The sequence below is a fragment of the Mastomys coucha genome, unplaced genomic scaffold (assembly GCF_008632895.1).
Source record: "Mastomys coucha isolate ucsf_1 unplaced genomic scaffold, UCSF_Mcou_1 pScaffold14, whole genome shotgun sequence".
In the NCBI taxonomy this organism is placed as follows: Eukaryota; Metazoa; Chordata; class Mammalia; order Rodentia; family Muridae; genus Mastomys; species Mastomys coucha.
Genome location: NW_022196896.1, coordinates 74,633,895 through 74,649,547, shown reverse-complemented (window position 1 = coordinate 74,649,547; position 15,653 = coordinate 74,633,895). Strand labels below are relative to the sequence as shown.

General features: G+C 41.1%; 1 protein-coding gene across 5 annotated transcripts in view; it reads right to left on the bottom strand.

The window, feature by feature from the left end:
- Nab1 (NGFI-A binding protein 1) overlaps positions 1-15,653 on the bottom strand; it is a 40,629-nt gene that overhangs the window by 12,212 nt on the left and 12,764 nt on the right. For 3 of the 5 annotated variants that reach the window (XM_031367426.1, XM_031367425.1, XM_031367424.1), the window contains exons 3-4: positions 7,930-8,072; positions 6,607-6,658 (exon numbers count right to left, since the gene is read on the bottom strand). In XM_031367426.1, the coding sequence (XP_031223286.1) occupies positions 6,607-6,658; positions 7,930-8,072 (195 nt within the window). The remainder of the gene's footprint in view (positions 1-6,606; positions 6,659-7,929; positions 8,073-15,653) is intronic. The other 2 variants (XM_031367427.1, XM_031367428.1) reach the window with 1 other exon arrangement.

The following is a 15,653-nucleotide window of genomic DNA, read 5'->3' as shown; positions in this document are numbered from 1 at the left end:
AGAGAGAGAGAGGGAGAGAGGGAGAGAGAGAGAGAGGGGCAGAGAGAGACAGAGACAGAGAGACAAAGAGAGACAGAGAGACAGACAGAGACAGAGAGATAGAGACAGAGACAGAGACAGAAGCTGAAAGGAAAGGAAAGGAGTTCTTCAGGAAAAGACAGAAGCTTAGAAAAAGGCCTGAGGGCAAAACCAATAGGCTGTATGTACATCGTTTATTACAGCTACGTAAGGAGGATCTTAAGGAAGTGTCCAGAGAAGCTAGACAGGCACGGCCAGATTCTGCGAGGCCTTATACACAATACTATGAAATTTAAATCTTATTTTAAACAATGTAGATATTCCCTTTATTCAAATGGTAAAGAGAAGCCACTGAGGCTCTCAGAGAAGACAGCCAGGCCAGATTTTAGAAAGGCTAATACCAGACACAGCTGATACTTGGTTAATGTCTGTGCTGAAGACAGAGAACAGTAGCCTAGGGGATACTAGTAGCCTAGTAGTAGGTTGGGGATACTCACTGCAATAATGGCTACAGGGCCAGGCATAGATTACAAGAGGAACTAGAAAATGGATCGTTGCAGGCAGAGACATGCAACGATCTAAGGGCTGCAATGACTTCCCTGTACATAAACCTGGTAAGTAGGTGCCATGACTTTGGACCAAAGAGTGAAGTCAGGGCTGGAGACTTGCAGCAACCATCAGCTCAGCAGCATGTTGTGGGTGGAGATGCTGACAGAATCCCCAGATGTCCCAATATCTTAAATACTGTTTGAAGAGGCTTATGAAGGAGGAAGGAGCTAGCCAGTCTTCTTGTGTTGGGAACAGATGTGCGGTCTCAGCAAGCCAACCGCATCGTTTACAGCATTCCCAATTTCTCCATGGAGACTACATCACCTGCTTTGCCTGTCCAGGGGAGATTTGTGGGTATTAAGTGAACTATGCAGATGGCAAATCTTGTCATGAGTGCCGTCATGGTCAGCCATGAGAATGCTGCAAAAGCTGGGGAGGGGACCTTCAAACTTTGTACATGAAAGCTTGCTGGGAAATGGGTAGTTAGTGTTCTGTTGTTTATAATGAGAAACAAGGTATGTGGGATATCCAACAGAGAGACAACAGCGAGAACATCTCCAAGATCCTAGTGTATTGCTAGAAGGATAGCTTGGACTTTACTGTATTTGGAACAAGGCTTATTTTGGGTCTCTGTAGCCTTTTCTAGGCACCAGCTGTACCATGCTATGAGCAATTTATCTCCATGTCACATTGATGGCTGCTGCCATTAATCACAGCGTTCCCTTGGTGATGAGAATCTGGATCTCAGCAATGAGAATATAAGATACATGTCTGTGATCTAATCAGTCTCGCCCCTTTGGTCTCCTCTCTGTCTTTCCCACCAAGCACCAGCGAGCTGTTCTAAAGCCGCTGCACCTTGAAGAGACGCATGGTGGCAGATGTTCTTAACCCCACCTGTGCGTTTCCCCTTTCTCTATTCATGCTTTCTGTATGAATAGCAGATTGTGCTGTTTCTGCTTTTCTGTTCTAGAGAGAAGAGCCTACTTCAGACTCTACCAGCTTTCCTTTCACGAGCTTAGTCACAGTGTAGGTGGATATTCTGACCCTGCCTCTCACTCCCTGCTGCCCCAGAGCAGCTGGCTGGCAGATGTTTCCTCTTTCTTGTTCAAACCCAGTTCTCGGACTTTCTGGTCTATTAACGAATTCATTTCTTCCATCCAGCCAGGTCTGTACTCTCTACTCCACAGGGACAGAGTTGTCATTCCTCATGTCTATCCTCTTTCTAGCAATTCTGGCAAATGGAGAAAACTAACAAGACAAAAACGCACAGCGCACGGTCTGTCTGAGCAGTCAGTGGCCTTCAGCAGTCTCCCTCTTTAAGGAGCTACTTTCGATGCTGCCGTTACTGGAGATAATGACGGTTTGTTCTTAAACCAAAGAGAAAGGTTACCAGTTGACTCTTCTTTTCACCAGTATTTTAAACCTTTAAGCAAAGGCAAGACAGCCAGGGATTCTGGCTCTTAACTCTTCATGCTCATGATGAACAGTCAAGCCATCCTACCCTGTCATGGGAAGAGTATAAATAAATCAGACTAATTCTATGGATATCTTTCTAACATAGTCTTTATACTCACTCTAAACAGGAACCTCTCTTTCATATTAATATATTTTTCAGTTACCATTATTAAATTTTCTACTCAAAACTTACAGTTGTTTACCAGGCAGTTGTCTTTAGATTAGAAAATAGTAACTGCCACTGCCTTCCTGAGAGACCACCAGTCCTACACACACTCTTCCTTCACAACCACAGAGCAGAGAAGGTTCTAAGTCCAATGGAACTGTTCCGTGCAGGTGAGGTGTTTTGTGAATGCTCATTAGCATCCAGAAAGGTACTGTTTGGAGCTCAGATGTAAGACACGGGCTAGAAACTCTGGCTCTGCCACTGGACAGCAACATGGCAACTGTCGGTCTTCCCCAGCTGTGGGAATGGTCATCATAAAGCATATACAAGAAGGTTTGTGATAAATGTCTAGCAGGGACTGGCACATAACAGCATGATTTACAAATTCGTCATTGTTATAATTGTCCCACAGCTACATGCTTTAGGGGCCTTGTGAAAAATAAGAATAAGAATGCACAATTCATTCTTGGTTTTAGCTAGAGGTGAGTTTTTTGCAGTTGTTCAATCCACAGAAGTGTTACCAAGCCTGACTCTCTGTCACACAGCGCTTGGAGAGAGCTTTCCCCAGACCTGTCCATTTCTATGTGCATTCGCTAAGGCTCACTCAAGCGGGAAAGTTCTCTGTGATTATCCCATTTACTTTGGAAATAAGAAGAAATAATGTTCAAAATCTTTACATATCTTAACACCTGCCTAACATACCTTGTTAGGCAGTACATCATTTAAGGACAAAAGATATATATTTTTTTATACAGTCTCTGTTGATACTTTAAAATGCCATCCTTATGGGAAAACAATGTTGTCTCAGGGGGGGAAAGTCAGGCGAGTACTTAAGATTCATTGCACCCAACCCTTACAGTATGGATCTGGGAGACATAGCCTTCAGCTATAGGAAGAAATCAGACTGCCCTTGGGCACAGCACTGCCTTACTAGTGCATCCTAAGGCACTGACAACAGCACACAAAATTGTTTCCTTTCCTACCAGACTGGACATCACATTTGGTTGTTGTTCATTGCAAAAATATTCTGTTAAATATGGAAACAAGTGAGCAACTTGGTCTGTATGCTGAATGGCTCCCTTTTGGAGCAAGGGAGAGAAGTAGTCCTTGAATTAATTTTGGCCTAAGCAATTGGGGCTCTGTCCTATATTCATTTTTATGTTACTATCTTCAAATAAGGAGTAAGCTGGGAAGCACAAAAGCATTTATTAAAGTGAGAATAGAAGAAGCAGGTTCGCAGAGTTCTAAAGTTCTCATTTCAGGTTTCCTTATGTGGCTCTTTGTGTCAAGAATATCAATAGACAAATACTGTGTTCCTAAATGTGATTAGTATTTTGTTACATCTGTGTTCCCCGAATGCCAATTTACCTTTACCATGTCAGCCTGAATACCCCTGGCCCTCCTACCTTTAAAACTCAGCTCAACTGAAGCCTCCCAGAGGAGGCCCTACTCACACCTCACACACTCTCATGCCACAGTTGCCTCATAGAAGGCACTAATCTTGGTGACGAGTGTTAATGGGAGCAGACCCCATGACAGCCAATATCACCCACTATCAGCTTCTGGAAGCATGTGGACAGCTCCAACACCTAAACATACTCAGAACACAGAACAGACCCAGCTAGGACAGTGCCAGACATACAGACTAGCATGCAGAGTGACATACATTATACACACAGGGAACACTTTGAGGAGATTGGTCACCACCAATCTCTTAGTGATGCCTAAGTACTTTTACAAAACTATACAAAACCAAAACTGTAAAGACAACAATAGAGCATGAATTAATGTCCTAAATTCAAGGTAAGGATTGTGTTTATTTCTAGGAATAAGCTAAGAATGGGTCTAAAGACTCTTCCTTATTAGGAAGGGCTAGGACTTTTACAGGGAAAGGCAACTGTGGTTGTTTTAATCCTAAGTCAAAACTATTAAACTATTCAAGTGGCTTTGTGACCCTAATAAAATGATGAGCCAACCATATTGAGCTACTTATCTTCAGAGAGATATATTTGAAGAAATTGAAATTTCACAGCTAATGTAATAACCCAACACTCTTGAGTTTCTAATGATAAACTCAAATTGCTGGAGAAAGAAGTTGCTTAAGTTGCAGCGAAGGGCCACTGAGAGGTTTAAAAAACGATTCATGCCGGCAAAAAGCAATAAAGGCATCTCTGATCAGCCATGACCATGTTTCAGTGTGGAACAGTATTGCTTACATGAAGAGCAGACCAAGTCATGACTGTTGATTTAATTTAGACCATTTGTTTAATTTAGAATTGGTCTACCTAGCTAAAGAATAATAGGCCTCTTACCTGTGTGCCTCCTACCACACGATGAGTTTACAGTGTTGCTTTGCATTGAACAGACATGAATAACAGCTGTTATTGGACCACTAAGATCCAATACTGAAAAAACCAGCAGCCATTCACCTATTTTCTCTCAGTAGAGCCACAGTCAAATCTACAAGAATCTTCTTGCAGTTATCTTGGTATACAGTAGATTAAACTGTCTTAATACTTTTGAACACAGACTGTTAGACAATGTCAACAAGCCTCTTAAACTAGAACTAACCCATCTTGACTAGTTCTCCAAAGTGAACATCCAGATAATAACCAGGTGGTAGCACACACCTCTAGTCCAAGCAACCAGGAGGCAGAGGGAGGTGGGGCTCTGTGAGTTCAAGGGTAGCCTGTTCTGCAGAGCTAGTGGTAGCCAGGGCTACACACAGAAACCCTGTCTTGAAAAAAAAAAAAACCAAAAAACAAAAACCAAACCAAAACAAAACAAAACCAACAAGACAAACACTAAAGGCAAGCATGAGTACAACTTAAAAGAAAATTGTCTCTTAGGAACAAAATATTTATTTGAGAACCTAAGGATAAAGATTTTTGTTTGTTTGTTTGTTTGTTTTAAGAAATAAAAACTGAATCACAGTCATTCATTGTTTTGTCTAACAGCTGTTATTCATTCCTGTTCAATGCAAAGCAATGCTAGAAACTCGTCGTGTGGTAGGAGGCACACAGGTAAGAGCCCTATTCCTCTCTAGCAGAGCAGACCAGTTCTAAATTAAACACAAACATTCAAGAATTCATAATCGTAAGTGCTATGAAACAAGCTGAACAGCGGCCAGAGTGTGATTTGGGGTATACAAGCCCCTCCCCCCAAAAAACTATGGCTACCTAGGCTGGAGTATGCTGGTAGACGCAGAGAACACTGAGCTCATCAATACCACCCATGGGCTGGTGTTAGTCTGTGCAGGTGGAAGGTAGGAACAGAAATGTTAAACAGCAAAGACCAGAAGCAAGCCGGTGCCAGACTATGACGTTCGCAGATACCTCCCACATTAGGTTTCCTCACAGGGATGGAAAGCCACTGGGATTAAAGCAAGAAAAGGGTATGTTTTTATAAGATAATTCTGGCTTGGTACCAATGAAGTACTCTGCCCCACAGACATTAAGAAAGGATCACGTGGTGATTGATAGCTGGGGTGGTCAGTCATGGCTGACCTGCTAGAACCTGACATTAAATAATGGGTTAGACCAGAGAGTCCAAGTCCGCATCCATATCCAAGAGGAAAGGGGTGGGGGTGATGGTGATTAGAGCTTCCATTCTGCTGTAAACTAGCCTTAGGAAAGATAAGCAACTCAAACTGAGCAAGAGTAGTTCTGAAACCATCTATACCTCAAGAACCCTCAGAGATGCATGTTTCCTTGTTCAGTTTCCATCCTACCACTTCCAAGTTAAAATTACAAGAACAGTCTCAACCAGTCTCTTGGGAAAGGTTTTAAGCACAGAAATGTTTCTGCACTTATAGCTACTGAGCTGTTGGTTTGCGAGGATAATACAGCGCCCCAAAAGTCAGCTACTGAGGGATCTGCTAGCTAATCACAGGAGAGGAAAGAGCTGTTTAACCAATGAAGATTTTCCAGTCTATAAGATGCTAATTTGTAAATTAACTTTAATAAACCAGTTTCCTTCTAAGAATCATCTGGGGGGAAGAGATCAGCATTGGCAGCTCTTCCAGAGGACATGGGTTCAACTCCTAATATTGACACAGTAGCTCACAACCAGATACATCTCCAGCTCTAGGGAGTCCAACACCCTCTTCTGGTCCACATGGACTCTGCATACATGTGGCAGGACATAAATGCAGGCAAAACACCCATAGACATAAAAATAAAAATAATAAAATCTCAAAAAACATTAAAAAAAATCTCCTGGGTTTGCTCACTGAGATTACTATAAGTACTTCAGAATAACAAATTATATATTGCTTTTAAGATGTAAAAAAGTTTTTTTACTGAATTATACGGCTATTCTTTTGTGCCTGAACTAGGAAATTTTAACATTACTTTGGTGATCTTATTACAAGTGAAGTAAAACTTATTAGCATACGAATGTATTATGTATATCCATACCTCTATTTTAATTCTCTTTGGAGATAATTCATCTCGTTCACCACATTTTAACCTAAAAGGAAGGGAGAAAGAAAAAGCTTGAAAAGATAGCCAATTTTATTGCTGAATGATTAATGTCTGTAACATTCCTTCAGAATATGTGATTCTGAAACCATAACATGAAACATGACTTAAGTAACCATTTACATAATGTCCTGTCATTTCCAAGCTAGTATTAAGGGATATGTACACACCATTACATCCTGTAGAAAGCCTCTGACCTGAGAACTTGACCAGAGAAAGTGCTACTTCACAACAATATAACAACAACCAAGTATCAAGGAATGTCTCCTTAGAATTCAGCAGGAACCATTTAAAACATGATGATAAAAATGGTCATTTGAAATTAACACGTAAGTCTGTATGAAATAAGACCATTGTGCCTGTCTCCCAAAGCCACAGGTGTTCTTACCTGACGTGGAAGCCTCCCTTCTGGGAACTGTGTACTAGCATGCCTATGGCATGGCGCCACCCGTGCTAGGATAGCCCATCCTTTGAGGCACCACCTTGATATGTACATCTAGTTGTACATATTCTTTCCAACTAAACGATGAGAAGACAATCTAACTTATAAAGACACTAAACTATAAACAGTGTATCTTGGGATAGACAAAATGCAATTTTATTTACTGTGGTATTATTTCCAATAACAGAAGCCTGGATACAAGAATCCATCACTAACAAAGGGAGCATTTTTCTCCCAGCCATCACCTAGTTTGGCTGTCAATGGGTGCATCACTGTGTCTGAAGGGCTGTGAGACCACGTCATCGTGCTCAGCTCTATGTCACAGAATGTCTACACCATGGCAAGAACTCTACAGCTCTGGAGACTGTAGCTTTCAAAGGAGTATAAGAGGATTAAACAAACAAAACAACAACAACAACAACAACAAAAAACCAGAAATAGCTGTTAAGATCAGAAGCTCCAGTGGGCTGTAATGGACAAATTACATATAGCTTAATTATTTCAAAGCCCAGAGAAAGGTTTTGGGATGTCTTCAGCAAGAACACATGATAAATGTTTGAGCAAGTAGATTTAGCAACTGAATTCAACATCATACAGTACATCATCTTTTCAAAAGGTGCCCACTGATACAAACATTTTTTTTATGCTTTTAAGCTCCAGTTTAAGATAATTTAATTAAAAAGGATGTCTTTGAAACAATGTTTTAAAAGGTCTTTATGAGTCATAATCTTACTTTCTCAGAACCATTCATATTCTATCTATGAGCAATGTTTCAAACAGCCTCTACCCACTGTGCAAATCCCAGGCTCCCACCTTACCTGGTGGTCCTGTAAGTGTACTTGTAGGTAACTTCTCGAGAAACCTGCCTGGCCAGGGCAAAAAGCTCATCTCTTCTTGTCAGTAGGGCGTTGTCCTTCACACACAGCTGAGCGGCTGCCTCATTCACAGTAAGCTCAACATACAAAAGAAAAGTTTTCAGAAGTATAAGGATCTCTTCTTCATTAACTAGAAAAGCTCACCTCTTTACAGAAAGAAATAATGCATAAAATCCCCCCCATCAGCCTTCAGTCAGGCTTGTGTCAGCCTTCAGTCTTCTAGAATCCAAACAATCTGAAAAAAAAATTATCATGCTTTTACTACCTGTATTTATTTATTCTATATTTTTGACTAGGTAGGAGACTTTATGAATGATAAATATTCTGCATCTCATCTCTCTTTTGAAAAAAAAAAAACGAAATTGATTTTTGAAATGGTAACAATCTTTCTTTAGCTAACTCTGAATACTCACAGCCTGGCAGCATTTCTCATGTGCATTGACACAAAAGTTCCTTATGCAACACTAATCAGATCACTTAAACAGCAAAGTTGTGACAAATCAGACTGGCACTGGAAACATGACATCTCAGACTTTTTACATTTGCTTAATTCAATACTTGTTAAAATATTGCCAATATTGCTGCTGGCTGATTAAACACCTATACTAAAACTTAAAATAGGGAGTATTATGGTAAACATGAAAATCCTAACTTGTTAACATGCCAGTATGTTCCCCATAGCTGGGTCAAGCAGATGCAGGGGACCACTGGCAGATAAGCTACACTTCTATTACAAAGTAAGAACTGTCCTTAATCAGTATGGGTAATGGCAGGAAGAAGGGCTTGGTGTTAGCAGACCTGGAACTAATTCTGTTCAGCCGCTCATGGCTATGTGACACTGGAACTCAGAGATGCCTCTAAGCCTCGTTATGTGTACCACCCCAAAGGCTGTCACAGTAAGAAATAGAGCTATTCCTGGTATGAAGCTGCTGTTGGTGTTTAGCTCTTGTTTTATTTTATTAAAAAAGTTTAGTCTCTATCCAGGCACTTCACCTTTATTGCTAATTACTTCTTATTTCTCTACACTAAGAGTTGTCAGTCCCTTTATTCATCTATATAATTCTGTATCTTTTATTTTTACCATGTTTTATGACAGCAACTTGGCTTATTTACATCAGCACCTGATATAGGGTCAATGCACAATGAATACTGGTGACTGATAATTTTTAAATCCTTTATAATATTGCTTTTGTCATACATGTAAAATGTTATTTCAGTTAAGAGCAATACATAATTTAAGCCAACCTCACCTAGATAACTCCAGTTCAAGTACTACATGCACAAGAGAAATGGACATTTATAAATGTACATCTTAGTCTGTATATCTAATTATGTGGTACAAGCTCCAACAAATGGACTGTTAGATCATAGAACACACTCAATAAGATTTTTATAAAGATTAATTTATATATATATATATATGTGTGTGTGTGTGTGTGTGTGTGTGTGTGTGTGTGTGTGTGTTTTGATGTATGTCACATATGTGCAGATACCTGAGAAGTCAGAAGAGGGTATAAGGTCCCCTAAAGTTGTCTTCACAGGCAGTTGAATGCTGCCTGACATGGGTGCTAGGGGAGTGGTCTACAAGAGTAGCAAGACATATTCAACTGCAGAGCCATATCGCCAGCACTTGCTCACTTTTTATGTCCTACCACAATTTCCCTTTAGATAAACTACTCCAGATCTTACTGCAAATACACATGGGAAGACCATTCCTAGAATTCTTTCTTTCCAGTGTTGCTTTCTATCTTTCAATAGCTTTACCTACTTCATATATGTAGATGGCTTTTGATTTCATTTTCATTTATTTGATCAGAGAATAAAATGAACTGGGATGATTTAATCTCAATTGTCAATGAGATAAGATCTGGAACAGGCCTTGGGGCATGCCTGTAAGGGGTTATCTCTAAGAAATAGGCCTCTGGGTACTCTGGTAAGGGATTATTATCTTGACTAGGCTAGTTGGGGTTGGAAGGTACCATTCCCTGGGCTGAGATCATGGATGAACAAAAAGGAGAAAGTGAACTGCCCCTAAGCATTCATTGTTCTGTTCTACCTGATTGTAATCACAATGTGACCAGATGATTCAAGTCCTGCTGAGCTGGCTTCCCACCATGACAAACTAGGAGCCCAAATAAACTCTTCCTTATGTTGCTTTTGTCAGGACATTTTAAGAACAGAAAAATTAAGACTCAAACCAAACCAAAACAAAACAAACAAAAAAAAAACCAAACAATGCTGACTGAAAAACAGAGAGGGCAGGGACATTACCAGAAGTGCTTGAAGAGCCCGAAATTGAGTAAGGCATGGGATCCCAAAACAAAGATGGCTGTGCCCAAAGAGCAAGTAAGTTAAGGACAGAGTGTCCAAACTGGTCACAGTGTCACAAGGCTGGGAAGTGTGTGAAAGGACCAAGAGGCATGGCTCAGTGCTCCCCAGAGTGAGGAGTCCTAAGTCGGTGTCGGTACCATCCACAAAGCTTCAAGCACGAGCTTTAGAAACTCACGAGCTAGCAGGGGCATCAAGGAACATTACCCATCCTGAACGTCAGAGCTATGTGGAAGAGGGCAGAAGACAAATCTCTCCATGCTCACACAGACCTCCAGCCCTAATTCACTCACGCTAAATGCGCTGGGACCTTACCTTTGGTTAAACTGTAGAAATAAATCCAGGCAAGTGCTATCAGAAGCTACTCCCTTCCAGGGGCTTCTTCTAAACGTTTTAAGAAATGTGAGTTCAAAGAGATTAGACATGAGAAACAAGGCCAACGAGACAGCCCAGTGGGTAAAGGAGCTTGTCACCAAGCCTTCTTGCCAAAGTTCATTCTCCAGGACAAGCATGGTAGAGAGAACCAACTACCTTGTAAGTCATTCAGAAATCATTAGAAAAAAACAGCAGGGGTGGTGGAGATTCACTCACATTTAGAAGCAAACAAAATTCTAAATAACTCATGAATCAGAAATCATAAAATAAAAAATAAAATATCAAAGCTTTAAGAATAATAATGAATCCATGCACAGTGAAAACTCAAGAGCTACAACTGCTTAAAGAATTATAAGAATAACGGAATATTAATGAACTCAACACCCAATTTAATTTAGAAAGACCACGGATACAACATTGTAGCTTAGAGGCAAGCACAGACACAACATTGTAGCTTAAAGGCAACCACTGACACTACATATAAAAGCATGGCTGTTTCAATAGTTCATTCACAAAAAAACAGGAGGTTTGAATAGGAACGGACCCCATAGACATAGGTGGTTTGAATGCTTGGCCCATAGGGAGTGACACTATTAGGAGATGTGGCCTTATTAGTGTAGCTTTGACCTTACTGGATGAAGTGCGTCACTGTGGACTTGGGCTTTGAGGTCTCATATGCTCAACCTAGGCCTAGTGTGGCATACAATCCCCTTCTGCTGCCCGCAGATCAAAATGTAGAATTCTCGGCCCTTCTCCCTTGTCTTCCTGCATGCTGCCACACTTCTTGCCATAATGATAATGGACTGAAACTCTGAAACCGTAAGCCAGCCCCAATTAAATGTTGTCCTTTATAACAGTTGCTGTGGTCATAGTGTCCCTTTGCAGCCATAGAAACTCTAAGACAGAAGGCCAGATGGGGCCCACTGACTGTTTGTGGTTCTCAGGGAAAAACTGTTGACAAATTTCTGGGCAACCATAACGGGTGGGTGAAAGACCAAACAGACTAGGTTAGGTCACAAAAACTATGAATAACTTTGTGCTCGTGTTTGAAGATGAATGAAATCAATGTGTTTAGAAAAATACAAACTTGCTAAGTGATTCCAGAAGAAAAGTCCTACAAGGTATGTCTTCAAGTCACCCTAGGAAAGCCTAACACCTCTTTTCACGTGTTGGGTGATGAGAACTGTCAGGCTGAGGGCACAGAGTAAAAGCATCATCATCTATGCAGATGTGCTCTCATGGGAGCAGCCCAGATGCCGTCCCTTCTCTCAAAACTGGAACTTCTGGAATCTTCTGAAACGTCTCAACTTTGACCTCCCACTTCTGCACTGGCAACTGACCTCCCACCCAGCTGACCTCTCACCCTGTTGACCTCCCACTTCTGCACTGGCAGCTGACCTCCCACCCAGCTGACCTCTCACCCTGTTGACCTCCCACTTCTGCACTGGCAGCTGACCTCTCACCCTGTTGACCTCTCACCCTGTTGACCTCCCACTTCTGCGCTGGCAGCTGACCTCCCACTTCTGTGCTGGCAGCTGACCTCTCACCCAGCTGACCTCTCACCCTGTTGACCTCTCACCCTGTTGACCTCCCACTTCTGCGCTGGCAGCTGACCTCCCACCCAGCTGACCTCTCACATTTGATATCACTGTTTCGTGGGCCTGAGGTTTTATCTTAACTTCTTTTTTTTTTTAATAGGATATTTTATTTATTTACATTTCAAATGTTATCCCCTTTCCCGATTCCCCCACCACCAGAAAATTTCTATCCCATCCCCCTCCTCCTGCTTCTATGAGGGTGTGCCTCACCCACACACCCACTCCCGCCTCCCTGCCCTCGAATTTCTCTAGTACTGGGGCATCCAGCCTTTATGGGACCAAGGGCCTCTTCTCCCATTGATACCTGACAAGGCCATCCTCTGCTACATATGCAGCTGGAGCCGTGGGTCCCTCTGTGTGTACTCCTTGGTTAGTCCCTGAGTGCTCTGGTTGGTTGATAATGTTATTCTTCCTATGGGGTTGCAAACTACTTCAGTCCTTTCTCTAGCTCTTCCATTGGGAACCTTGTGATCAGTTCAATGGTTGGCTGTGAGCATCTGCCTCTATATTTGTCAGGCTCTGGCAGAGCCTCTCAGGAGACAGATATATCAGGCTCCTGTCAGCATGCACTTCTTGGCATCCACAATAGTCTCTGAGTTTGATGTCTGTATATGGGATGGATCCCTAGGTAGGGCAGTCTCTGGATGGCCTTTCCTTCAGTCTCTGATCTACATTTTGTCTCCATATTTGCTCCCGTGAGTATTTTGTTACCCTTCTAAGAAGGACCGCAGCACCCACACTTTAGTCTTCCTTCTTCTTGAGCTTCATGTGGTCCGTGAATTGTATCTTGGGTATTCCGAGCTTTGGGGCTGATATCCACTTACCGGTGAGTGCATACTGTGCGTGTTCTTTTGTGACTGGGTTACCTCACTCAGGATGAGGTTTCGGTGGAATTATCATTTACTTGCTGCCTACTCTCCTTTCCTTTTCCATCGTGAAGCTTTAGAGTCCTCTGACCAGAAGATGCTATCTGCAACGAATCCCATGCAGTGCAAACTACTGGCGCACTTATGTTTCTGCACACTCTGCCACACTGCCGTTCCCAGTTTTCACTTGACTTCTCATCATCCATTGACGAGATCCAGAGCACACTGCCACCTATTTTACCAGCTCCTGTCTCCACCTGTCCCTCTGGACACCTGAAATATTAATCTCCCTGCTGAAATTCCTAGTGCCACATCTGCGGCTGCCCCGCACACCAAGAGTATGTATGGTTCTAAGTTTTGTCATTGCACAGGAGTATGTATGTATGTGTACATCAATTACCTATTCTTAACTTTAAAAGCAAAAGTGTAGGACAATGTTCTATTGTATAAATTCTTTACCATCCAGGATACAATGCTTTTAGGGACAAATACAAAAGTGTTTATAAGAAAAAAATTCAGCCAGGTGGTGGTGGCATGCGCCTTTAATCCCAGCACTTGGGAGGCAGAGGTAGGCAGATTTCTGAGTTCGAGGCCGGCCTGGTCTACAGAGTGAGTTCCAGGACAGCCAGAGCTATACAGAGAAACCCTGTCTCGAAAAACCAAGAAAAAAAAGAAAGAAAGAAAGAAAGAAAGAAAGAAAGAAAGAAAGAAAGAAAGAAAGAAAGAGAGAGAGAGAGAAAGAGAGAGAGATTGAAAGAGAGAGAGAGAAAGAGAGAGAGAGAGAAAGAGAGAGAGAGAGAGATAAAGAGAGAGAGAGAAAGAGAAAAGAAAAAAATCCTACAGACTTGGCTAGAGTTGATTTTTTTCCCCAGGTGTCAGAGGTGCTGGTAACCACTAGGAACTACAGACAACACTTAGCTTTGAAAGATTTAAATAAAAGCATCCAGGGTTTTTATAAAGAAAATTCTCTGAACAGTTAGATGGAGCCAAGGAAGTTACATATTCCCTTATTTGGAAACTGAAAATAAACTGGTAACCTTTTTTTTAATCTTATATATTTAGAAATACTAAAATGTCTTTCTCTGACTTAAGCAGTTAATATTTTCATGATTCCTGAAAGGTCACGATAGCACTACTTTTTATTCTCAAATAATTTCAGACTTCCAGTGTTCTGAAGAGAAATGGATTCTATAACCTGTACCCTCATCCACATTATTGGATTACAATCACACACGCTGGAACCACAGTGAACGAGAGCTGTCCAAGATGATGTTCAGAAGCAAGGCAACCTTCCCAACGCTCTCCCCCACCACTTCACACCTAGCACTCATTCTGCGCACACCCTTATTCAGAGGCATTCACACACCAGCCGAACCTACTTAGCTAAAGAAGCAAAGGGCTCTGTGCTGAAAGCATAGTACAAAGAAGAATTCTTCTGGGGGCTGGAGAGATGGCTCAGAGGTTAAGAGCACTGGCTGCTCTTCCAGAGGTACTGAGTTCAATTTGTTGCACCCACATGGTGGCTCACAACCATCTGTAATGAGATCTGATGCCCTCTTCTGGCATGTAGGCATACATGAAGGAAGAACACTGTATACATATAAGTAAGTAGATGAATGTTTAAAGAGAATAATAATGCTTTTGAGTTGTTTAGTATAAGGATTTTTCTCATAGTGAAAATGATTAGGGTTATTAAAGTAATCTTTTTAAAAATTACTTTCACTTTGATAAAAGTATGGGCTTTTCACTCAACTTTGTGTTTCATCTGAAAAACTTTAAAAAGTACATAAAAATCGGTTAGGGCATGAAACTAAAATCCCTAGCACGTTACCCTGTCCTACTAATTATAGCCTTTTAGCTAGATACCTTTATTGTTTACAGGTAATTAAAAAAGCATAGACGAGCATGGGAATCCGCTGCCTCACTGGTCCCTGTGAAGCAGGAATCTTGATGAGACCCAATCACTGTGTAAGCTAACTCCAAAAGACCAAATCACAGGCTTGATGTGACTTCAGTCATTCTTGCTAACCAATTCTGTAATCATGAACTTCAGCCTTCATATCCAAAATCATTTACTTTAAAAGAGCAGATGGTGAAATTGCTGAAAACAAGATTAACATACAAAATTCAACCAGGGATACATTAAAAATGTAGTGAGGGAAAAAAAACCTCATTTACATCAACCTGTACATCTTAGGGCAAGGAAAAATTATCTATATGTAATAGAGACTTTCAACATACAAGAATTTGGCCAAATAAGAAATATGCAAAATACATGTAACTAAAAGAAATATAAAATTACTCATGTAATTAGGTATCTAAAAGAAATATAAAATTAATTATTAATGGAATTAGTAAGAAATCTAAATAGGAAAAAACATATGATGTACTCACCTATAGGTCCCATTTCTATAAATATGCCACCTATTACCAAGTTAACTTACACATAAAACATTTCTAATCAAAATAACACTTTTTTAAAAAACTTGATAAATGTATC